General features: G+C 46.5%; 2 protein-coding genes across 3 annotated transcripts; one reads left to right on the top strand and one right to left on the bottom strand.

Annotated features, from left to right (window-relative positions):
* The first annotated feature begins 3,774 nt into the window (after nt 1–3,774).
* On the top strand, nt 3,775–8,813 carry THRSP (thyroid hormone responsive). 2 transcript variants are annotated; one of them, XM_033204369.1, is made up of 2 exons: nt 3,775–4,763; nt 8,135–8,811. In XM_033204369.1, the coding sequence occupies exons 1-2, from the start codon at nt 4,324–4,326 to the stop codon at nt 8,163–8,165; spliced, it is 471 nt and encodes a 156-aa protein (XP_033060260.1). In that variant the 5' UTR covers nt 3,775–4,323; the 3' UTR covers nt 8,166–8,811. The 2 variants fall into 2 exon arrangements, with proteins under 2 accessions (XP_033060260.1, XP_033060261.1); XM_033204370.1 differs by having other exon boundaries at nt 3,790–4,795; nt 8,135–8,813.
* Nucleotides 8,814–10,319: 1,506 nt separating this feature from the next.
* Nucleotides 10,320–20,546, bottom strand: NDUFC2 (NADH:ubiquinone oxidoreductase subunit C2). The gene is made up of 3 exons (XM_033204371.1): nt 19,911–20,546; nt 13,449–13,592; nt 10,320–10,502 (listed from the first exon to the last, which is right to left on the bottom strand). The coding sequence occupies exons 1-3, from the start codon at nt 20,074–20,076 to the stop codon at nt 10,453–10,455; spliced, it is 360 nt and encodes a 119-aa protein (XP_033060262.1). The 5' UTR covers nt 20,077–20,546; the 3' UTR covers nt 10,320–10,452.
* Between the last annotated feature and the right edge of the window lie 4,147 nt (nt 20,547–24,693).

Genomic DNA, 24,693 nt, shown 5'->3' on the forward strand with positions numbered 1-24,693 from the left:
TAGTGATCCACCCACCTCGGCCTCCCAAAGTGCTGGGATTACAGGCGTGAGCTACCACGTCCAGCTTGGGAACCTGCTTTTTGAGGTGACTGGACATTATAAACAAAGACCCTAGAATGTACTAAGAAGTGAATCTAGGCTGAGTGCAAAGGCTCAGGCCTGTAATCCACCGGAATGCACTTCAGGAAGCCAAGGTGGGAGGATGGTTTGAACTCAGGAGTTTGAGACCAGCCTGGGCAATGTAGGGAGACCCTGTCTCTGCAAAAATAAGAATTTTTAAACAACTAGGCTGGGTATGGTGGCTCACGCCTGTAATCCCAGCACTGTGGGAGGGCAAGGCAGGTGGATCACAAGGTCAGGAGTTCAAGACCAGCCTGACCAATATGGTGAAATGCCATCTCTACTAAAAATACAAAAATTAGCTGGGTGTGGTGGCGTTTGCCTGTAATCCCAGCTACTCAGGAGGCTGAGGCAGGAGAACTGCCTGAACCCAGGAGGTGGAGGTTGTGGTGAGCCGAGATCATACCACTACACTCCAGCCTGGGTGACAGGCGAGACTCCATCTCAAAAAACAAAACAAAACAAAACAAACAACAAAAAAAAACTAGCCAGATGTGGTAGCTATTTGTGGTTGCAGTTACCTGGGAGGTTGAAGTGGGAGGATTGCGTGGGCCCAAAAGTGGAGATTGCAGTGAGCCATAATCATGCCACTGCACTCCAGCCTGGGTGACAGAGTCAGACCCTGTCTCAAAAACAAAAAACAAAAGCAAAAAGCAAAAAAAAAAAAAAAAAACGTAGTAAATCTAATGGTCATCATTCAGCCAATATTTACTGAGCATTTGCAGTGATGAAATGTAGAGTGGCAAGTCCAGGCATGGAGAAATAAATGAGGGATGCAGGGAGCAGAGTCGGGCGGCAGAATCAGCTAGAAAGAAGGCAGTGCCTGCTTATTTTATTTTTTTATTTTAATTTTTGTTGTTGTTGTTGAGACAGAATCTTGCTCTGTTGCCCAGGCTGGAGTGCAGTAGTGTGATCTAGGCTCACTGCAACCTCCACCTCCCGGGCTCAAGCAATTCTCCTGCCTCAGCCTCCCGAGTAGCTGGGATTACAGGCACCCGCCACCATGCCCGGCTAATTTTTTGTATTTTTAGTAGACACAGGGTTTCACCATGTTAGCCAACTGGTGTCGAACTCCTGACCTCAGGTGATCCACCTGCCTCGGCCTCCTAAAGTGCTGGGATTACAGGTGTGAGTCACTGCACCTGACCCAGTGTCTGCTTATTGAGTCCCACAGTCTCCTAGGCATTTCACAAACAGCATCTCTCACCCCATCACACCCGTGGGGAAGAGTCAGGACACATTCCAACTCCTCTTTGCCAAGGAATGAATAATGTGGGTTCCTTGGCTTATTGCTTTATGGTCTCAGGCCTCAGTTTCCTCATCTGTAAATGGGGTCTACCTACCACGTACAATTGTTGGGAGGATTGAGTTCTGCTCTAAGAACTTTGTATATTGCCAGGCGCGGTGGCTCACACCTGTAATCCCAGCATTGGCCATCATGGTGAAACACCATCTCCACTAAAAATACAAAAATTATCCAGGCATGGTGGAGGGCACCTGTAGCCCCAGCTATTTGGGAGGCTGAGACAGGAGAATCACTTGAACCCAGGAGGTGGAGGTTGCAGTGAGCCAAGATCATGCCATTGCACTCCAGCTTGAGCGACAGAGTAACACCCTATCTCAAAAAAAAAAAAAAAAAAAGCTCGAGGTTTAAAAAAAAAAAAAAGAACTTTGCATATATCACTTAGCTTAGAATAATATGTCCTCAGTTAATGTTTGCCCTTATCATTATTACAACATATGAGGAAGCCGAGGCTCAGGGAGGCTGGTGCTCTCTGTTTCCCTCTACCGCTTGCAGTACACAGAGGGTTAAGGTGGAAGCTTTGCCCTCTGCAGCAGGCCCAGGCCTGGATTTGGCTGCTTGTTCTGCCCTGGAGAAGCAAGGCCAACTGTCAACACAGGGTGACTTCAGGTCATCTGTGGCTATGCGCGGCCAGCCTGCCAAGGGGACTTGACGAGAGGGATGATCGCTGCTTTCCTCTCAGGCCTCACAGAGCTAGGGCATGCCTATTCCTGTCATGTCCGAGCTATGAGACCCTGGGCAAGTACCTCTCCTTTTCTGAGTCTCAGTTTTGTCTCAGTTTTATCTCATGATACTTATGTTTTTCTGTCTCAGGGCCCCTGTGGGAACTGAGTTAAAGGATGGGACTTTGCACACCACTCTGCTGTGCCAACATAAGCGTAGTTAAGGCCAGTAACTCTGGGTGGGGTAAATATTACAATTTAAGGCAGAGGGGTTATAGGGAAGTAGAATATTTTTTCTTTTTCTTTTCTTTTTTTTTTTTTTTGAGACAGGATCTTGCTCTGTCACCCAGGCCGGAGTGCAGTGGCGCCATCACAGTTCACTGCAGCCTTAACCTCCCAGGTTCAAGCAATCCTCCCACCTCCCACCTCAGCCACTTGAGTAGCTGAGACCTCAGATATGTGCCATCACACCCAGCTAATTTTTTTAAATTAATTTTTTGTAGACATAGGGTCTCATATGTTGTTCACGCTGGTCTCAAACTACTGGGCTCAAATGATCCTCCTGCCTCAACCTTCCAAATTACTGGGATTACAGGCATGAGCCACCATGCCAGGCTGGGAGGTGGAATTTTGTTCAATCTAAAGATAAGCTTTTTCACAGCTCCGGCTGTAGTGGGAGGGAGCAGAGGAGTGAATGATCGTCAGTTGGGAGGGTGCAGAGAGGGCTCCTGCCCTAGGGTGGAGGTGAGGGTGGCTTAGGTGAGGCAACACTGAGGCCCTGTTCAGCCCCACGTCCCTTCCTGTGCTCCCTCCTCCTCTCTCCTCTTCTGCAGGCATGGGAGGTATCACTATTCAGCAGATTTCACTGGAGGCAGTGGAGGGGGCAGGTACCTGAGCCAGAACTCAGAAGGTCTTATTCTCCACTTGATTCTGCCACTAACTTGTTGTGCAACTTTGGGCCTTTCCCCAGGCCTTCATTTTCTTAAATATCTAATAAAAAAATATATAGCAAATGCAGTTTTTAAACTATGACAATATGACCATGCAGAAGATTATTATCTTCCAAGACTGCTGGTCCAAGGAAAGGTCAATAATAAAGTGGAAGCATTGTAGCTTGTGGAATGACTGGTTAGATTTGGGAGAAGCCTTAGCAATAATCTAGAATCTGCATAGATAATACATCTGAGGATTGGGCTTTGTGGTTTACAAAGCATTTTTTTCCTCTTTTGATCCCAGCCGCTTGTCTGGACTGATACAAAGCATTTTTATTGGTTTGTCTTATTCAGTTCTCACAATACCACCTCAAATTTACAGAGGATATGGATCTGGTTAACTTGTATGACTGTGTAACCTCATGTCAGTCCAGAGCACTGCCTGGAGGGGGGTAGAGGTGGTCCTGGGCTGGAATCCCAGCCCCAGTGGGACCTTGAGCAAGTTACTTTAGCTGTCTGCACCTAAATTTCCTCACTGGCAAAACAGGAATACTGGTGGTTCATACCTGCAATTCCAGCACTTTGGGAGGCTGAGGTGGGAGGATTGCTTGATCCCAGGAGTTCAAAACCAGACTGGGCAACATAGCAAGACCCCATCTCTACAAAAATTAAATAAATAAAACATTTATGAGGGTTGTGGTGAAGATTAAATGAGATCACTCACAAGAAGGCTCAGTGCAGACCCTGATGTGCAGTAGGTGCTCAATAAATATTAGCCAGCAAAAAACAAAAAAATCTCAGCTAGGAAATTGCAGAACTGGGTTTCTGACTCCAACCTCAATATTCCTTGCCCCACATCAAGCTGTTTCACTTCAAATCCTCTCCATTTCACAATGGAGTCACCCTGGGCTGAAGGAGTGAACTGTGTATTGGAAGGCTGCCCTAAGCAGCAAAGAGACAGCTTGGTCTCCAGTGACCTGAAAGAATTATTTATTGCCCTGAGGTCCAGTGTACCAGTTGCCAAAGGGAAAAGCTTCCTTCCAACTGGCTCAGCAAGCTGACAGAGGAAGTGTCGGGTTCTTGCTGGGGCAGTCATGCAGAGCTGAGATGACACGCAGAAGGCTGGCAGACCTATCTCTGGGCAGATGGATCACCTGATACAGATGCTAGAGCCTGAGCCCTGGGATTGGCCCAAAACAGGGCTGTGTTGACCCAACAGCTGAGCACTGGCATCCTGTCAATCTGCCGAGAGCCTAGAAATAGCACGGGGCAGTCTGCTGGGTTCACTGTGTCAGAGGAAGCAACCATGCAGGTGCTAACCAAGCGTTACCCCAAGAACTGCCTGCTGACCGTCATGGACCGGTATTCGGCCGAGGTGCACAACATGGAGCAGGTGGTGATGATCCCCAGCCTTCTGCGGGACATGCAGCTGAGTGGGCATGGGGGCCAGGCCCAGGCTGAGGCCCCCAATCTCTACACCTACTTCACCATGCTCAAGGCCATCTGTGTGGATGTGGAACATGGGCTGCTGCCGCGGGAGGAGTGGCAGGCCAAGGTGGCAGGCGGCGAAGCTGAGGAGGCTGAGAATGGAACCGCAGAGACAGAGGAAGTCAAGGATGAGAGTGCCTCAGGAGAGCTGGAACTGGAAGCCCAGTTCCACCTGCACTTCTCCAGCCTCCATCACATCCTTATGCACCTTACCAAGAAAGCCCAGGAGGTGACAAGGAAATACCAGGAAATGACGGGGCAAGTTTGGTAGACCTTGGACACTAGGGAAGGTAATGGTGGCCATGCTGGTGGGTGTCAGAGTCTACCAAGGGACATTCCAGGAGAGCAGAGGGGGCAGTGGTGCAACCCAGTGGGAGAGGAACAGCCTGGCTCTCAGACAGTGCCACTCTTGCGTCAGGGTATTGGGACCACAACCTAGGAGGGCCTAAGACTAGGCCTGTGTTACTATCCTTCTGACCTCAAATTGGCAATTGCAATGAAGTGATATGGAAACAGAAGGAAAAGTGGCCTGTGAGGGCGTATCTCATATGCACATACATATGTTTGTGCACGTGTGCATTTATCTGTATGTGAATACTTGCAAATGTGTGAATTGAATGAGTGTGTTCTCATCATTGACTTTGTTAAGAATTTGATTAAAGAGGGGCCGGGCGCGGTGGCTCACGCCAAATCCCAGCACTTTGGGAGGCCAAGGCAGGTGGATTGCCTGAGGTCAGGAGTTCGAGACCAGCCTGGCCAATGTGGTGAAACCCTGTCTCTACTAAAAATACAAAAATTAACCGGGCCTAGTGGCAGGCACCTGTAGTCTCAGCTACTCGGGAGGCTGAGGCAGGAGAATGGCGTGAACCCGGGAGGCGGAGGTTGCAGTCAGTCGAGATTGCGCCACTGCACTCCAGCCTGGGCGATAGAGGGAGACTTCATCTCAAAAAGAAAGAAAGAAGGAAGGAAGAAACTTACCTAGGGCATGCATATTGACTTAAGTGAACATTGTGAATTCCGTGTGTGTGACAGTGTTTCCCAACATTTTTTCAGGTCACAGAACATGGAAAATTATATGGCACTTGGGGATACAGGGGTGAGGCTGCTTGCAGTACTCCAACAGGCTGGGGGTACTCTGACCATCCCAGGTTGGAACCCACCAAACGGGAAGCCGAGGGACTACTGTCATGGCACTCTAATCCATTCCAGGCAAACCGGAGTGTACCGACATGCCTGTTGGGAAGCCCTGTTGTAGGTACATGTGATTATGTGTTCCAGTCTGAGCCTACATGTCTATGCACAGAGGGCGGGGGTGGTGAGTGTGGATGAGCAGCAAGCTAGACAAGCAGGTGGTGGCAGAGGGTAGGAGGTGGGAAGGGTTCTTAGCATGGTCATCACTAGTTCACTCATGGATAAAGACTAGTATGAATAGAAATTGGACCACAGTACCTGCCAGTTTTGATTCTGTGCCACCTGCCAGCCCTGCTCCCACCAACTGGTCTCATTAGTTGTAAACAACATCCACGTCCATTGCAAGCTCAGAACCATCTGATGCAGCTGTGCAGAAAAAGATTCTCATCCCCACTTTACTAGTAAGGAAATTGAAGCCAGAGAGGTGAAGTGACTCACCCAAAGTCACGCAGTAAAGAGACAAAAGTAAGACCGGCCTCAACTTTGAGCTGAGTGTTCTTTCCTCATACCCACTGTCTGCCATATTGTGTTATCTTCATAATCTGTGTGAAGGCTGCTCTGCAATTATGGGGAATAAATGTGGACCCCCAAACACAGAGCCTATGGAGATCTCTGCTCCAGGCATTTTCTCAGCCGTTTTTCCTTCTCCCACTTCAAACCCAAACTGTCAACCTCAACCCTTCTTCCCTGTCCCCTGGAGGCTCCCCGAGTTACCTCACAGAGGTTGTTGAATTAGACTGGGCTGTGTCAGCAGCTCTGGGTTCACCTTCTGATTCTATCACTAATGAGCTGTGGGGCCTTGGGCAAGCTACTTCATTTCTCTGGGTTTCAGCTTCACTGAACAATAACAGTGGTAGTAAAACTAACGACTGGCATTTGAATAATTTTAAGATCACTTTGCATATCCATTATCTCATGGAATTATCATTCCCCTTTTTGTTTTTTGAGATGGAGTCTCACCCCGTCACCCAGGTTGGAGTGCAATGGTGCCATCCCAGCTCACTGCCACCTCTGCCTCCCAGGTTCGAGAGATTTTCCTCAGCCTCCCAAGTAGCTGGGATTACAGGCGTGTGCCAACACACCCGGCTAATTTTTTTTTAATCTTTAGTAGAGACAGGGTTTCACCATGTTGGCCAGGCTGGTCTCGAACTCCTGACCTCGTGATCCACCTGCCTCGGCCTTCCAAAGTGCTAGGATTACAGGCATGAGCCACCACGCCCGGCCTATCATTCCCTTTTGCAGATGAAAAAAACAGAGGCCTGAGAAGTAAAATGAGTCCAACATTACTCAGTAAATGACAGAGCCAAGACATGAACCCTGGCCTAATTAGTCTAATTATTTTCCTCTACAGTGGTGTTCCTTAGAGCCTTAGACTTTTGCAGAGTGGCTCAAAGTGGGAACTGGGCATGGCAGAATGGGTAGAAACCACACTCTGACTCACCAAATAGCTTCAAAGGCCGGAGCAGCAACTCTACACCATAACATTTCAACACACCCTAACCTGATTTTCATTCAGAGGCAATATGGTATAGCAACAGTTAAAAATCTGGGCTCTTGTTCTGGCTCTTCCATTGACTTCTGCATTATCCTAGACAACTTTTATTTTTGAGGTGGAGTCTCACTCTATCGCCAGGCTGGAGTGCAGTGGCACGATCTCGGCTCACTGCAACCTCTGCCTCCCGGGTTCAAGCAATTCTCCTGCCTCAGTCTCTCAAGTAGTTGGGACTACAGGTGCGCACCACCACGCCCAGCTAATTTTTTGTATTTTTAGTAGAGATGGGGTTTCACCATGTTGGCCAAGATGGTCTCAATGTCCTGACCTTGTGATCCTCCACACTCGGCTTCCCAAAGTGCTGGGATTACAGGCGTGAGCCACCGCACCCAACCTCTCTTTTTTTTTTTTGAGATGGAGTCTTGCTCTTGTCGTCCAGGCTGGCGTGCAGTGGCACAATCTCGGCTCACCACAACCTCTGCCTCCCAAATTCAAGCAAGTCTCCTGCCTCAACCTCCTGAGGAGTTGGGATTACAGGCTCATGCCACCATGCCCAGCTAATTTTTGTACTTTTAGTAGAGATGGGGTTTCACCATGTTGGCCAGACCGGTCTCGAATTCCTGACCTCAAGTGATCCATCCACCTTGGCCTCCCAAAGTGCTGGGATTACAGGCGTGTGTCATCAAGCCTGGCCCTAGACAACTTATCTTACCTTTCTGCATCTTAGTTTCCCTGTTAGTAAAATATAGCAGAGAAATCAAATGAGTTATTCCTGCTCTGACAACCTAGGATTCTCCTTACAGTGCTGAGGCACTGCCAGTTTTTCATCAGCAACATCAGCATTGAGTTTTTTCATTTTAATTCCTGCTTCAATGGGCATGTGATAGTATCTTAGTTGTTTGAATTGATACTCACTTGGCCTTTTAAAAATTTCTTCACTCCACAGGTCCCTTCACATGATAAAAGGCAGACTCTGATGAGGCCGGCGGAGCAGTTCACCAGCCGATGATGAGAGCAGACCTGCAGCCAGAAGTGAAGGCGGCTCACTTCTCCGGGATGCTTCTGTAACTCCTGAGCACCAATTCCTGGATTCTAGTCACTGGCTCACCTTTAGAATGTCTGTTGCTATTATTCACTGCTCCCCTCGCTCCTCTTACCAGCTTGGGGAGGTGACCAGGAGGGACTAGACAGTTACCGGTCCTGTGTGGTATGGTGGGAAGAGCGTAGGTGTTGGCATGTGACCAAAATTCACATCCCTCCTCATGGCAGTCATTCAGTGTGTGTACTTGTGCAAGTTATTTAACCCATTGGAGCCTAAATTCCCTCATCTATAAAATGGGGATAATATTATGTACCTCACAAGTTGATGAAAACTAAACATGATGAAGCAAAAGCACTTGGCATGTGAGGGCTATTAAAATAGCCTGATTTTTTTTTTCTCCCTCTTTCTCCTATGTATTTGCTCTGGCCCTTGCTTTTTACCCTCCAGAGCTAAGGGGTAGCAGACAGTCTCTTGGGATGAGTGGTTCACCCTCTTTTACTTGGCGACCACTGATGAGGCCAACAACAAGTGAACTATAAACGTATTTATTGCAGAAGTAATTTAAAAAAAACAAAACCTTGTATTTGTACATCTTTATTATTTCTGAAGCACTTTCTCCAACCTAATTTGTTTTTACAAGTGGTACTCAAGAAAATAAAGACGGAATTCATTTGATTTTGCCCAGAAACCATCTGCTTATATTTATAAGGCCACCTAATTTGAAATCACATATAGGCCAGGCGCGGTGGCTCACGCCTGTAATCCCAGCACTTGGGGAGGCCGAGGCAGGTGGATCACAAAGTCAAGAGATCGAGACCATCCTGGTCAACATGGTGAAACCTCGTCTCTCCTGAAAATATAACAATTAACTGGGTGTGGTGGCATGCACCTGTAATCCCAGCTACTCAGGAGGCTAAGGCAGGAGAATTGCTTAAACCCAGGAGGTGGAGGTTGCAGTGAGCTGAGATCACACCACTGCACTCCAGCCTGATGACAGAGCAAGACTGTCTCAAAAAAAAAAAACAACAAAAAACATATATACTTTATCTCCAAAACCGAATCTGATTATAAATTCTAAGCTAGGAAACAAAAACTTTTGAGACAAGTACTTTTTTTTTTTTTTGACAGGGTCTCCTTTGTCACCCAGGCTGGAATGTCACCCAGGCTGCAGTGAACTGTGACACAATCAGTTAACTACATCCTCGAACTCCAGGGCTCAATAGATCCTCCCATTTCAGCCTCATGAGTAGCGGGGACTACAGGCACGTGCCACCATGCCCGGCTAATTTCTGTATTTTATGTAGAGATAGTGTTTTGCCATGTTGCCCAGGTTGGTCTCAAACTCCTGGGCTCAAGCAATCTACCCTGCCTCAGCCTCTCAAAGTGCTGGGATTCTAGCCATGAGCCACTGCATCGCGCCAGGACAAGCATTTGATAAGCCATAAAAAGTAACCTCATTCCAGTTAGGTACAGTCTTTTGCTTCTAATTGCACCAAGCTCCACTGTAGACAGTATTAGCTCCTGAGTCCACTTTCTCCAGGATAATCCACCTAAGAGCAAAGACACCTTTGCAGTGTAAGATTTCTGTTTTCCTTGTCTGGAGTCTCCTCCTTCTAAACCACCTTCTATATCATTATAGACAGAGCTCAGAAATATAAACCTGACTGTATAATTTAAAATGCTTTAATGACTTAATACCTACAGGATGAAGTCAAAATTATTTGGCAAGAGTCACAGAATCCTCCATAATCTGGCTCACTCTAAATTCACTTTGCACTAGGATGGGACAGGCAAACCTTTTCTGAAAGGGCCACACATTAATTAGGCTTTGCAGGCCATAGGTCTCTATCACAACTACTCAATTCTGCTCTTGTAGCATGGCAGTCGCCATAAACAACATGTAAACAAATGAGCATGGCTGTGTTCCAATAAGACTTTATTGGCAGTGGGCCAGATTTGGCCCATAGGCTGTAGTCTGCTAACTCTAAACTAGAATTCAACCTCATTTAAAATCTTTCAGATGGGTGAATGGAAACTGACCATTCTCTGATGAACTATTTTTCTTACAACAATAAAAACAGTCAGAGCATTCATGGTAACTATTTTAATTACAAGGTGTCAACACACAGATAAGCAGAAGCTTCAACTCTCATTAGAAACATGTTCCATCAAATTCAGAAACAGCAGGTATCAGTGAAACTGGAGCAAGCATTTTGAAGACTTTAACGTACTGGATGGAATTTTTCAAAAATTTCAGCGTATGTTTTCTTCTCTATAAAAGGAAAGATCATAAAAGATTTATTTTAAAAATATGTTTTAAAAATTGTATTTCCTAAAGGAAAATTAACACTCAGTAATCTTACTGATTGAAATCCTGCTGTGGTCTGAATGTTCATGCCCCACCAAAGTTCATAAGTTGAAATGTAACCCCCAAGATGATGATATTATGAGGTTAGGACTTTGGGAGGTGATTAGGTCACAAAGGCTCTATCCTCACGAGTGGGATCGGCTTAGGGGACCTTGTTTGCCTCTTCTACCATGTGAGGACACAGCAAGGTGGCATCATCTATGAAGCACAGAGTGGGCCCTTAGCAGACACCAGCTGTGCTGGTACCCTGATCTTGGACTTCCCAGCCTCCAGAATTGCAAGCAATAAATTTCTATTATTTATATATTACCCAGTCTATTCTGCAATTATACAGGTGGTAAGAAAAACAAAGTTAAAAAAATTTTTTTTAATTACCCAGTTTAAGGCATTTTGTTATAGTAGGCCAAATGGACTAAGACAAACCCCTAAGAATTTCCTTATTTTCTTGTCCTCGACTATGGCTTGGTAATCACTGAAGGATTTTCTTTCATTGAATGAAGAATAATTTTGGAGGAATCTGTGATGACAACCAAATGGCCGCCAAGAGGGACAAGGTGCTGCCAGGAATAACCTGACTGAAGAGGTGAAGGAAGACATAAACACAGAAGGGCACAGGTCAGCTAGGAGAGGCCAGCAGCCAATGTGGTCAAGCTCTCCGGGCTCCCACTGTCCGTGCATGAGGCTCCTGGCACAACTGCCAGTAATCTGCAGCTCAGAAACAGAATGAGCCCTGCAGCTATACACACTCCTGCAGACACAGTGAACTCACGGAACTATGTCTAAGCAAAGAGCCAGAGGTCTGGGACTGAAGACTGCTCAGTCACTGGGCGTCACTCCTAGTAATCAATATATCCAAGATGACTTCCAGCTCTAACATTTAATGGTTCTGAGTATTATGCATTCCCGATACATCCACTATTCATGCTTTGTGCTAGTCTTTAAGCTCTTCTTTGGCAAAAAAAGAAGATGTATCTTTCTGATCCACCATAAATATCATATATGTGACTGAAGGCTGTGGGAAAATTAAAGAGTAATAAAATTTTAGAGCTAAATAAGACCTTAGAGATCAGTCTAATGAAATTGAAATGTTTTATATCACACATTTACATTAATAGGAAAGTCTTTTTTTTTTTTTTTTTTGAGACAGGGTCTCACTCTGTCACCTAGGCTGAAATGCAGTGGTGTGATCACAGCTCACAGCACCTTGACCTCCCACGCTCAAGTAATCCTCCTGCCTCAGCCTCCCAAGGAGCTGGGACTATACACATGTGCCACCACACCCAGCTAATTTTTAAGTTTTCTGTAGGGATGAGGTCTCACTATGTTGCTGAGACTGGGGAAAATCTATTTATATGTTTACAAGTTCAAATTTTTTCTATACTCATTCATTTACACATTTAATAAGGTCATGTGTGCCAAACCCCTGGGGAGACCAAAAAAAAAGTCCTAGTAAGTTAAACTCCCAGCCTACAGAGACTCATATATGTGCACATGTGTTGTGTGTATCTGTGTAAAACACAGGTGAGAAAAGTTGTATTACAACTATTAATAGATTCATAGCAGAACAGAGATAGAGCACACTGAGGGAACGCCTGACTGTAGCTCGGTGAAAGCTTCACTGAGATAATGAAAGCAGAAATTTGCTAGGTGGATGGGGTGGAAACAGGGGCAAGAGGAAGAATAACATAGTAGGAAGAAGGTACAACATGTATAAAGCAATATAGGGCAGGCAGACAAAGCATTTCACCGGGCAAATGATGAGTGATGAGGAATGAGGAAGTGTTCCATTACAGTTCACATCCACTATTATGCATAAATGCCTGCTACGTGTAGGCTCTATGCGAGAGGCTGGGAAACAAAGACAAAGCTACAATCCAGGAAGAACACAGACGTGTATATCATACGGTAGATGAGAATGTGGGTAAAGTGTTTCTACCAGAGGACAGGCAATTAGCTAAGCTGGAGGAAACGAGCCATCCTAAGGAGTCTGGATTTTATCCACTAGGCAATGGATGACTTATTTTATTTTATTTTATTTTAATTTAATTTAATTTTTTGAGACACAGTCTCGCTGTGACGCCCAGGCTGGAGTGCAATGGAGCGATCTCGGCTCACTGAAACCTCCGCCTCCCGGGTTCAAGCAATTCTCCTGCCTCAGCTTCCCAAGTAGCTGAGATTACAGGCACGCGCCATCATGACCGGCTACTTTTTGTATTTCTAGTAGAGACGGGGTTTCACCATGTTGGCCAGGCTGGTCTCAAGTTCCTGACCGCAGGTGATCTGCCCTCCTCGGCCTCCCAAAGTGCTGGGATTACAGGCGTGAGCCACTGCGCCCAGCTGGAAAACTATTTTAAACAGATGTGATCAGATTTGCTGTCACTGGAAATAAGACCAAAGCAAGTGGTGAGTTAACAGGCAAGTGCAACAGTCCGAGCAAGAGATTATCAAGGCCTGAACCAGGGAGAGGAGAGTTCAAAGTTGAGAAATATTTAGGAAGTAGAACTGATAAGACCTGATGATTAATGGGAAGTGAAAGAGAAAGACTTGATAATTCTCAGGCTTCTGGTTTGAGTGTCCAGGTGGACAGTAGTGCCATTTCCTGAAGCAGGACACAGAGAAGCAGGAGGTTTGGGAAGGCAGAGGGGTCATGAGTTTTGTTTGCTGTCCAAAGGAGACAGAGGTAGTCAGGCAAAAACTGGATATATTAATTCAAGAGAATTTTGGTCTATAGACTAAGATGTGGGAGTCAACAGAATTTAGAAGGTACCTAAAGCCATAGACATGGATAAGATTAACCAGGGAAAATAATAATACAGTAAACACAGATTCTCTAAAATTAACTTGAAATACCTTTTTCAGGAAAATCCTCTGGATGTAATTTCATATATCCAAACATTTCACGGTCTCTCACAGCATACATGTAGTCTTCACGTTTTACAAGATAATATCCAACAAAAAAAAAGGCCGTAATATATAGAAGGTGGCGATGCAAACCTGAAATTCAAATGACAAATCCCAAAGAAAGCAAAAATTAGTCAATGTGTATTAAGAGTTACATTTTTGGCTGGACGCAGTGGCTCACACCTGTAATCCCAGCACTTTGGGAGGCCGAGACGGGTGGATCGCCTGAGGTCAGGAGTTCGAGACCAGCCTGGCCAACATGGTGAAACCCTGTCTCTAATAAAAATACAAAATTTGGCTGGGGGTGGTGGCGGGTGCCTGTAGTCCCAGCTACTTGGGAGGCTGAGGCAGGAGAATAATTGAGACCTGGGAGGCAGAGGTTGCAGTGAGCTGAGATTGCGCCACTACACTTCAGCCTGGGTGACAAAGCGCCTGGCCTGTTATGGTATTTATTAAAAAATAAAAATAAAAAAAGCGCTGGGCTCATGCCTGTAATCCCAACACTTTGGGAGGCTGAGGCAGGTGGATCGCCTGAGGTCAGGAGTTCAAGACTGTTTCACATGGTGAAACCCCGTCTCTACTAAAAATACAAAAATCAGCCAGATGGGGTGGTAGGTGCCTGTAATCCCGACTACTCAGGTGGCTGAGGCAGGAGAATCGTTAGAACCCGGGAGGCAGAGGTTGCAGTGAGCCAAGATCGCACCACTGCACTCCAGCCTGGGGGACGGAGTGAGGCTCTGTCTCAAAAAACAAAAAACAAACAAACACAAAAAGGTATTCTGAACAAACAGCCTTGATCCTTGACAGGGTCTAGCTCTGTTGCCCAGGCTGGAATGCAGTGGCACAATCACACCTTACTGCAGCCTCAACCTCTTAGGCTCAGGCAATCCTCTCACCTCAGCTTCCCAAGTAGCTGGGACCAAAAGCGTGAACCACCATGCCTATTTTTTTTTTAAGAGGAGTCTTGCTATGTTTCCCAGACTGGTCTTGAACTCCTGGGCTCAAGTGATCCCCCTGCCTCGGCCTCCAAAACTGTTGGGATTACAGGAATGAGCCACTACACTCAGCCCACATTATCACTTCTTTAAAGGTTAGCAAATCTAAAATATTACATGTAATGTATATTTTAGCATATAGCACTTAATATTTATTTAATAAATGAATGAACAGCCTTGGGTAATTCAATTTACTACCTCTAAAACACAGATAAGACCTACCCTGGCTGGGCGTGGTGGCTCACACCTGTAATCCCAGCACTTTGGGAGGCTGAGGCGGGTAGATCACCTGAGGTCAGGAGTTCAAGACCAGCCTGGCCAACACGGTGAAACCCCGTCTCTACTAAAAATACAAAAATTAGCCGAGCATGGTAGCACACACCTGTAGTACCAGCTACTCAGGAGGCTGAAGCTGGAGAATCGCCTGAACCTGGGAGGTGGAGAATGCAGTGAGCCAAGATGGCACCACTGAACTCTAGCCTGGGTGACAGAATGAGACTCTGTCTCAAAAAAAAAAAAAAAAAAAAAAAAAGACCTATCCTATCTTTCTCATAGTAGTAGCATATAAAACAAGACATATGCATGTAAAAGTATTTTGGAAAATGTATAAAACAATAAAAATGAAAAATATTCCTATGTTCTAGAACTGGACAGAGCACTCTCTCTTACCCCAAACAGCCACTGCTTTCCCTAATGGGCTACCCACCATATAGCAAACCAAAGAGTGCATGTTCTCCCATGTGCCACTGGACTGCTGAGACACAGAACCAGACTCTCTCTACGCTGACCCATGTTCCTCACAGAAAAACTCCATAAGTGTTTGAGATGATGATGTCAGCTTCCCAGCCCTAAAGGCATGGCTTGGCCTCTTCCCAAGACCCCGTTTTCCTAACCTCTCTCCTCATTCTCTCTGAGTGGTCTACCTCTCACTACCCGCACACCCCGTCTACAATCATCTTCCCATTCTTTACTCGGTGAGTCTAACCCCGGCAGCTATTGTGCTCTTTGAAGAACATCATACATTACTGATATATTAAACTAGAGATCAATAAATATTTAATTTTGTGGGCTATACTTAGAATACCAACTGACTCTAAATTTAGGGCACATTAAGTGGTAACCAGCAAGAAGGTTAAGTTTAAAAAAACAGATGATGAGAAAAACTTATAAAAAAATTCTATTTATTGATAGTACAGTAGGGTGACTACAGTTAACAATAATTTGTTGTATAGTTCAAAATTGCTGGAGGAGAGGAATTTGAATGTTCCCAACATAAAGAAGGGGTGAATGCTTGGGGTGATGAATGGCCCATTTGCCCCAGTTTCAACATTACACATTGTATGCACGTATCAAAATACCACATGTACTCCCAAAATATGTACAACTTATTTTTAAAGTCTTATTCTTAAAAACTTCTTTTTAACATTTCCTGCTAATTTGAAAAAGAGCTACACAATTTTATTTCATTGATAGAAATTCATTATTATGAGACGTATTCATTATTATGAGACAGAATCTTGCTCTGTCACTTAGGCTGGAATACAGAGGCATGATCACACTCACTGCAGCCTCAACCTCCCAGGCTCGAGTGATCCTCTTACTTCAGCCTCCCAGGTAGCTGGGATCACAGGTGCATACCACCATATCCAGATAGCTTAAAAAAATTTCTTTTGCAGAGACAAAGTTTTCCTATGTTGCCCAGGCTGGTCTTGAAACCAAGCAATCCTCCCATCTCAGCCTTCCAAAGTGTTGGGATTACAGGTGTGAGCCACGGTGTCCAGCCAGAATATCCCATTACTCACAGAATGCCAGGTACTCTCCAGGGCTGTAGTCTGAAAATCTACCATATCTCTTTCACCATACCTCCAACTCTCTTAGAAACAACATTTATGTGATACACACCTTCACCCTACATGCACAAACTTGTACCACAATTTGTCTTTTTAATGGATATGGCCATCTGGTCTGTAAACCTTTGGAGGATTAGGACCATGTTTTATATTCCTTGTAATCTACATATAGTTATTCACTCAATACTACTTTTTTTTTTTTTTTTTTTTTTTTAGACGGAGTCTCAGTCTGTCGCCCAGGCTGGAGTGCCATGGTGCAATCTCGGCTCACTGCGATCTCCGCCTCCCAGGTTCAAGCAGTTCTCCAGCCTCAGCCTCCCGAGTAGCTGGGATTACTGGCATGTGCCACCACGCCTGGCTAATTTTGGGGTTTCACCATATTGGTCAGGCTGGTCTTGAACTCTTGACCTCAGGTGATCCACCTGCCTCAGCCTCCCGAAGTACTGGGATTACAGGCATGAGCCACTACACCTGGCCTCACTCAATACTTATTGAACACCTACTATAGATATCAGACGCTGACCTAGATAAATACAATATGCATTCAGTAAATGCTGCTGAGGACAACCATTTCAATAAAGTCCTAGGATCTAAATCTTCCAAAGCAATGTAGGGAAGCTCTGGGAGCTCAGGAAGTCTGATCCCTACTCCTGGGCTAAGCAGTTTATATTCATTATCTCATCTAGTTCTGAGATAGGGAATTTCCCCAGAATCAAATGACTAGTGGGGTGGAGGTGGTGTCAAACCCCAAAGCATACGCTCTTAACTGCTGTACTCTTCTGTCTCCCAGAAAGGCACAAACTGCTAAACTAACAACAATGAGATTAAGTGGTGCATACGTCACATTTCAGTCAACCTTTACCTCCTCTACAGCATTCTCCCTCCCATCTGTATCTCCTTTGTGCTCCTAAAGTGCTTTCTGCTCACCCACCTCTATCAAAACATGTATCTATCATACCAAGATCAGCAACAGACTGTTTGTTTGTCTCCCTGATTTCACTAGGAGCTCCATAGGGCACATAACAGAGAAATAGTTCAATAAGGCCAGGCACAGTGGCTCACACCTATAACCCCAGCACTCTGGGAGGCTGAGGTGGCAGGATCACTTGAGGCCAGAAGCCAAGACCCCATCTCTACAAAAAATTTAAAAATTGGCCAGGCCTGGTGGTATGCACCTGTAGTCCCAGCTACTCAGAAGGCTAAGATAGGAGGATCACCTGAGCCCAGAGGTCGAGGCTGCAGTGACCCATGATTGCACCACTGCCCTCTACCCTGGGTGACAAGTGAGATCCTGTCTCAAAAAAAAAAGGGGGGGGGGTTCAGTAAATGAACAAATTACAAATATATGGTAAACTGTTTCCATAACAAGAGCTAAGGAAGGGGAACTCTGTCCAGCACTTTTTACATGTCAGGCATTTTACCTATAGAATCTCACTCAATTCTCACAACAAATATGCAAAAATTAATTATTCTTATTTTACAGATGAGGAAACTTTGGCTCTGATCGACCTGACCATGTAACTTGCCCAAACTGACACAGCTGGAAAGCAGTCGAGCAAGTCTGTTTATTTATTTATTTATTGGAGACAAGGTCTCAACTTTGTTGCCCAGACTGTAGTGCAGTGGTGCAATCACGGCTTGCTGCAGCCTCAACTTCCTAGGCTCAAGTGATTCTCCTCCCTTAGCTCCTGAGTACCTGGGACTACAAGTGCACATCACCATGCCTAGCTAATTTCTTACATTTTTTGTAGAGACAGGGTCTCACTATGTTGCCCAGGCTGGTCTTGAACTCCTGGCCTCAAGAGATCTTCCTGCCTTGGTCTCCCAAAGTGCTGAGATTACAGGTGTGAACCACTGTGCCTGTGCCTGGTGAGCAAGTCTGTTTAGTTCCAAAGTGGAGCTCTTTTCATTACACCAAGTGACAGTCTTGGGCAAGTGTGAAGTGGTGATGAAAAGGGAAAGCCTCGAGTCCTCAGAGGCATAAATGGACAAACATCACTCCTTTCTGAAGTGAGGAGTCATGTCCAAGGGAGATAGGATTTCAATACTGTTTGAGCACTGGAAATGCTGGGATTTTATGGGCTGGGAGCTGACCTTCAGGCATGACATACAGCTGTAAGAAGGCAAAAGATGTACAAGTGTGATGACTCCTAATTGCCTGAACCATTGCCTGAGCTTTTTTCCTGATTGTGCTTCTTGGCTCCAATCAATGCCTCACATTGCTGACAAAGATGACTTTTCAAAATACAGAGCTCATCACTGTACCCCCGCAGCTCTCAAAAGCTTACAAAGTTCCTGGCTGGCTAGAAAATAAATTGCCAAGCTGTGCTAAAATCTCCCTTGTAGTTTTATTACTCTAAACCTGAACACTCACTCAATCATTAAACAGCCTCCATTCAGAGGTCCTTGTCCCCATTGGCTCCCACTAGCCCCATGGGCCTAGAAAGCTGTCTGTCTCTCAGTCCTGCCTGATAATCAAAGTTAACTTCAAAGACCCCTCTTCCAAAGTTCCTCTCCTCTTTTCCCTCTGGAAATCCATAGAGCTTAGCAAAGCTACTGTGGTGGTTATTATCAGAACAGTCAGTGTCTCTGATGGGATTACAGCACACTGGTTTAGAGCCTCCTATTCAAACAGTGGTCCTCAGATCAGCAGCAGCAGTGTTTGAGCACTTGTTGGTAACATCAAGTTCCTCCCCAGATCTCATGAATCAGAATCTGCATTTTTTTTTTTTTTTTTGAGACAGGGTCTCACTTTGTTGCCCAGGCTGGGGTGCAATGGAGCAATCTCGGGTTACTGCAACCTCTGCCTACCAGGCTCAAACGACCCTCCTGCCTCAGCCTCCCTCAGCCTGGGACCACAGGCATGCACCACCACGCCCGGCTAACTTTTTTAGTTTTTTGTAGAGACTGGCTTTCGCCCTGTTGCCGAGGCTGGTATCTAGTTCCTGAGCTCAAGCGATCCGCCCGCCACGGCCTCCCAAGGCACTGGGATTACAGGTGTGAGCCACCGCGCCCAGTCCAGAATCCGATTTTAACAAGACACCTATGCTACTCGTATGCACATTAAGTTTGAGAAGCACCGGTGTCCCATATCCATTCAGAGGTCAAAAAAAAAAAGCTCTGCTACTTAATAGCCATATGACCTTGGGCAAGCTGCTGTTAACCTGTTAGGCTCGGTTTCCTCGTTGTGAATAATACATGCCTAATAAAGTGTTTTAAGGCCTAAATACTATTAATAATGCCCATAGTGTGAGTAGTGCGTGGCATGGAGCCACGGCTCATTTGTGCACACAGTACAACACGAACTGAGAAGAGTAGTCCCGGGTCCTTCACAGTCTCAGTTCGGGCTTCACTGCACCTCAGTTTCTTCAAGTGCCAAATGACACACTGGCTCTGCTCGATTCTAAAGAGCTAACGGGGCGCGGACCGCCCGGGAAGGCGTGCTGGGGTCAGCTAGGCAACAAGGCACGGAAAAGCAGAGCACCTCAGGAGGGCCTACGGCGGGGCAGGTCTGCAGCCCTGCGACCCCCTCTCCTCCCAGCCGATCCCGCCTGCGCAGCACTCACCAGCCGACACGACCGGCCTCCGCCGGATCACGTTATCAACCAGGCCAGTGCAGTATCCCAAGAAGCCGATGTAGAGAAGCCGCGGGTCGGTCAGCTTGGGCGGGGGCAGGCTCCGGGACTCATCCGGCAGAAACCGTAAGGGCTCTGGGTTCCGCCGTGAGATCATCGTGACGCCGTTCCCACTTGAGGCCTGGTCTCAGACCACGAACTACAAAGACGACCACCACGACCACTACCCGGGACTAAGGAGTCAGCTTTCTCCTCCTCCTCTGCGCGCCGGACTCAAGGCCACGGCGCAGCGCGGTGCAGCGCCCAAAAGCTTCCCGGTGCGTGCTGCTGCAGGAACCCTGCACGCAAAGTTCCGGACTACTAGGTGTCAATTCGCTCGTCCGCCCGCGCTAATTCTCTGGTGGGAGTGGGTTTCACGGGCCTGGTAACGCGTGGTGGAGGAGTACCCCAAACGAGCCAAACTGGGCGAAGTCTAGGAGACACTGATTTTCTTTTCTGCCAACTTCCGCACCCAGAATTGCCTCTCCCTCCCCTGCCCCTTCTAGAAAGATTTATCTTTTCATCCAATGCCCACAAATGAGCATGATGCATAGTTTTGAGAAACGTAATTACTTGAAACTCCATAAAAGCTAGTTTTCGTTTTCTGAGTTTTCAGCCGCTCATTCGCATAGACATATCCTCCAAAGTCTAAAATTAAGGTCTGGTCAGCAACAAAAGAATTTAGAGAAGCCCAGGACTGGATCGTTGTAGTCTTTTCTTCAAATTCAGATTTGGAGGCAGCACCCTAAAATGTTTCACCTCTGGGTCTTCACGTCCTTGCACATGGCTGAGTGAGGAGGTGTTCCCTAAAGGTTTGAGTAATGAGGCCAGGCGCCGTCACTCAGGCCTGTAATCCCATCACTTTGGGAGGTGGAGGCTGGTGGATCACCTGAAGGTCAGGAGTTCAAGACCAGCTTGACCAACATGGTGAAACCCCATCTCTATGAAAAATACAAAAAATTAGCCGGGCGTGGTGGCAGATGCCTGTAGTCCCAGCTACTGGGGAGGCTGAGGCAGGAGAATGGCGTGAACCCGGGAGGCGGAGCTTGCAGTGAGCCCAGATCAGCCACTGCACTCCAGCCTGGGTGACAAAGCAAGACTCCATCTCAAAAAAAAAAAAAAAGAAAAAAAAAAAAAGGTTTGAGTAATGAAAGAAGGAATTTATAATTCTATTAAGCAATTTTCCAGTCTCTGCTGTCAGGCCTCTGAGCCGAAGCTCAGCCATTGTAACCCCTGTGATTTGCACATATGCGTTCAGATGGCCTGCAGGAGCCAAGAAGTCTGGGGCAGCCAAAAACCCACAAAAGAAGTAAAACAGCCAGTTCCAGCCTTAACTGATTAACCAACATTACACCATTCCACCATTGTGACTTGTCCCTGCCCTACCTTATCTGATCAATAGTCATTGTGACATTCTTCTTCTGGACAATAAGTCTTATGATTTCCCCACCATGTACCTTGTGATCCCCTCCTCTGCTAACAATAGATAACCTCCTTTTACTGTAATTTTCCTTTACCTACCCAAATCCTATAAAGCAACCCCTTCCCCATCTCCCTTGGTTAATACTCAGCCCACTTGCGCCCAAGTGAATAAACAACCTTGTTGCTCCCACAAAGCCTGTTGGTGGTCTCTTCACATGGATGCACTTGACATTTGGTGCTGTGACTTGGATCGGGGGACCTCTCTTGGGAGATCAATCCCCTGTCCTCCCACTCTTTGCTCTGTGAGGAGGATCCGCCTACTACCTCAAGTCCTCAGATCAGCCCAAGGAACATCTCACCAATTTTAAATCCAGTAAGTGGCCTCTTTCTACTCTCTTATCCACCCTCTCTTGCTATCCCTCAATGTCTTTCTCCTTTCAATTTCGGTGCCACCCTTCAATCTCTCCCTTCTCTTAATTTCGGTTCACTTTCTGGTAGAGACAGCGGAGACACGTTTTATCTGTGGACCCAAAACTTTGGTGCTGCTCATGGACTCGGGAAGACAGTCTTCCCTTGTGTTTAATCACTGCAGGAATGCCTGCCTGATTATTCACCTACATTTCAGAGGTGTTCTATCACTGCGGGGATGCCTGCCTTGATCTTCCTTCCACCTTAGTAGCAAGTACCACCTCCCCTGGGTGGCAAGTACCGCACCCCCCACCCCATGTCTCTACCTCTTTTCTTTAAACTTACCTTTTTATTATGGGCAACCTTCTGCCCTCCATTCCTTCTTCTTCGCCCTTAGCCTGTGTTCTTAAAAACTTAAAACCTCTTCAACTCTCACCTAACCTAAAATCTAAGCATCTTATTTTCTTCTGCAACACCGCTTGGCCCCAATACAAACTTGATAATGGCTCTAAATGGCCAGAAAAGAGCACTTTTGATTTCTCCATCCTACAAGATCTAATTTTTGTCATAAAATGGGCAAATGGTCTGAGGTGCCCTACATCCAGGTATTTTTCACACTTCATTCCTTCCCCCAATCTCTGTTCCCAATGCGATTTGTCCCAAATCTTCCTTCTTTCCCTCCCACCTGTCCCTTCAGTCCCAATCCCAAGCGCCGGTGAGTCTTTTGAATACTCCTTTTCTACCGACCCATCTGACTTCTCCCCTCCTCCCCAGACTGCTCCTCCACAGGTCGCTCCCTGCCAGGCTGAATCAGGCTCCAACTCTTCCTCAGCCTCCACTTCCCCACCCTACAACCCTTCTGTCATCTCCCCTCCCCACATCTGGTCTGGCTTACAGTTTTGTTCTGCGGCAAATACTCCCCCATCTGCCCAATAATTTCCTCTTCAAGAGGTGGCTGGAGCTGAGGGCATCGTCAGCGTGCATGTTCAATTTTCTCTATCAGATCTTTCCCAAATTAATCAACACTTAGGCTCCTTCTCGTCAGAACCCCACCAAATATATACATGAATTCCAGTATTTAATCCAGTCTTACAATTTAACCTGGAGTGACTTAAATGTCATTCTAATTTCTACCCTCTCCCCAGATGAAAGGGAAAGAGTTTTTTCTCTAGCCCAGTCCCACACAGACACCCGCCAGCATCATGAGCCAGGCCTCCAGGAAGGCATTAGAGCGGTTCCCTGAGAAGATCCCCAATGGCACTATCAGGCAGGTTCCTCAGGTATAGCTAGGTGAGATTACATGATTTCCTACCTAGTTGAAGGGCTTAAGAAGACAGCATACAAATCTGTTATTTATGACAAACTTAAAGAAACTACCCAAGGTAAAGACAAAAACCCAGCCCAGTTCATGGCCTGTTTGGCAGCTATCCTTAGACGCTTTACAGCCCTAGACCTTGAAGGGCCAGAAGGCTGTCTTATTCTTAATATGCTTTTTATCACCTGGTCAGCTCCTGACATTAGAAAAAGGCTTCAAAAATTTGAATCTGGCCCTCAAACCCCACAACAGGAATTGATCAACCTCGCCTTCAATGTGTACAGTGATAGAGAAGAGACAGCCAAGCGGCAACACATTTCTGAGTTATTTGCTTCTGCTGTGAGACAAAATCCAGCCGCACCTCCAGCACACAAGAACTTCAAAACGCCTAAACTTCAGCGGTCAGGCATTCCTACAGGACCTCCTCCCTCAGGATCTTGCTTCAAGTACCAGAAATCTGGCCGGTGGGCCAAGGAATGCCTTCAGCCCAGGATTCCTCCCAAGTCATGTCCCATCTGTGCAGGGACCCACTGGAAATCAGACTGCCCAGCTCACCTGGCAGCCACTCCCAGAGCCCCTAAAGCTCTGGCCCAAAGGTCTCTGACTGACTCCTTATCAGACCTGCTAAGCTTAGCGGCTGAAGACTAATGTTGCCCGATCACCTTGGAAGCCTCCTGGACCATCATGGACACTGAGCTTTGGGTAACTCTCACAGTGGAGGGTAAGTCTGTCCCCACTCCACATTGCCTTATTTTCTTTTTTTTTCTTTTTTTTTTTTTTGAGATGGAGTCTCACTCTGTCACCCAGGCTGGAGTGCTGTGGCCGGATCTCAGCTCACTGCAAGCTCCGCCTCCCGGGTTCACGCCATTCTCCTGTCTCAGCCTCCCAGGTAGCTGGGACTACAGGCGCCGCCACATCACCCGGCTAGTTTTTTGTAGTTTTTAGTAGAGATGGGGTTTCACCATGTTAGCCAGGATGGTCTCGATCTCCTGACCTCGTGATCCGCCCGTCTCGGCCTCCCAAAGTGCTGGGATTACAGGCTTGAGCCACCGCGCCCGGCCCACATTACCTTATTTTCAAGGACTTGTTTCCCTTTCCCCCATAACCATTGTGGGTATTGATGGCCAGGCTTCTAAACCTCCTAAAACTCCCCAACTTTGGTGCCAACTTGGACAACATTTTTTTTTTTTTTTTTTGAGATGGAGTCTCACTCTGTCACCCAGGCTGGAGTGCAGTGGCACGACCTTGGTTCACTGCAAGCTCTGCCTCCCAGGTTCATGCCATTCTCCCACTTCAGCCTCCCAAGTAGCTGGGACTACAGGCACCCGCCTCCTCGCCTGGCTAATATGCACTCCTTTTTAGTTATCCCCACCTGCCCAGTTCCCTTATTAGGTTGAGATGTTTTAACAAAATTATCCGCCACCCTGACTATTCCTGGATGACAGCCACATCTCATTGCCACCCTTCTTCCCAACCCAAAGCCTCCTTCATGTCTTCCTCTTGTATCCCCCAAACTTAACCCACAAGTATGGGATAGCTCTACTCCCTCCCTAGCAACCGATCACACACCCGTTACTATCCCATTAAAAC

Source organism: Trachypithecus francoisi, unplaced genomic scaffold, assembly GCF_009764315.1.
Source record: "Trachypithecus francoisi isolate TF-2019V2 unplaced genomic scaffold, Tfra_2.0 Lachesis_group8, whole genome shotgun sequence".
Classification (NCBI taxonomy): Eukaryota; Metazoa; Chordata; class Mammalia; order Primates; family Cercopithecidae; genus Trachypithecus; species Trachypithecus francoisi.

Coding starts and splice junctions, on each gene's coding strand:
- THRSP (XM_033204369.1), top strand. CDS start 4,324: ATGCAGGTGCTAACCAAGCGTTACCCCAAGAACTGCCTGCTGACCGTC. Junction 4,764..8,134: donor AAATACCAGGAAATGACGGG/GCAAGTTTGGTA, acceptor TTCACTCCACAG/GTCCCTTCACATGATAAAAG.
- NDUFC2 (XM_033204371.1), bottom strand. CDS start 20,076: ATGATCTCACGGCGGAACCCAGAGCCCTTACGGTTTCTGCCGGATGAG. Junction 13,593..19,910: donor GAGGCCGGTCGTGTCGGCTG/GTGAGTGCTGCG, acceptor TTTGAATTTCAG/GTTTGCATCGCCACCTTCTA. Junction 10,503..13,448: donor AGAGGATTTTCCTGAAAAAG/GTATTTCAAGTT, acceptor TTCCTTTTATAG/AGAAGAAAACATACGCTGAA.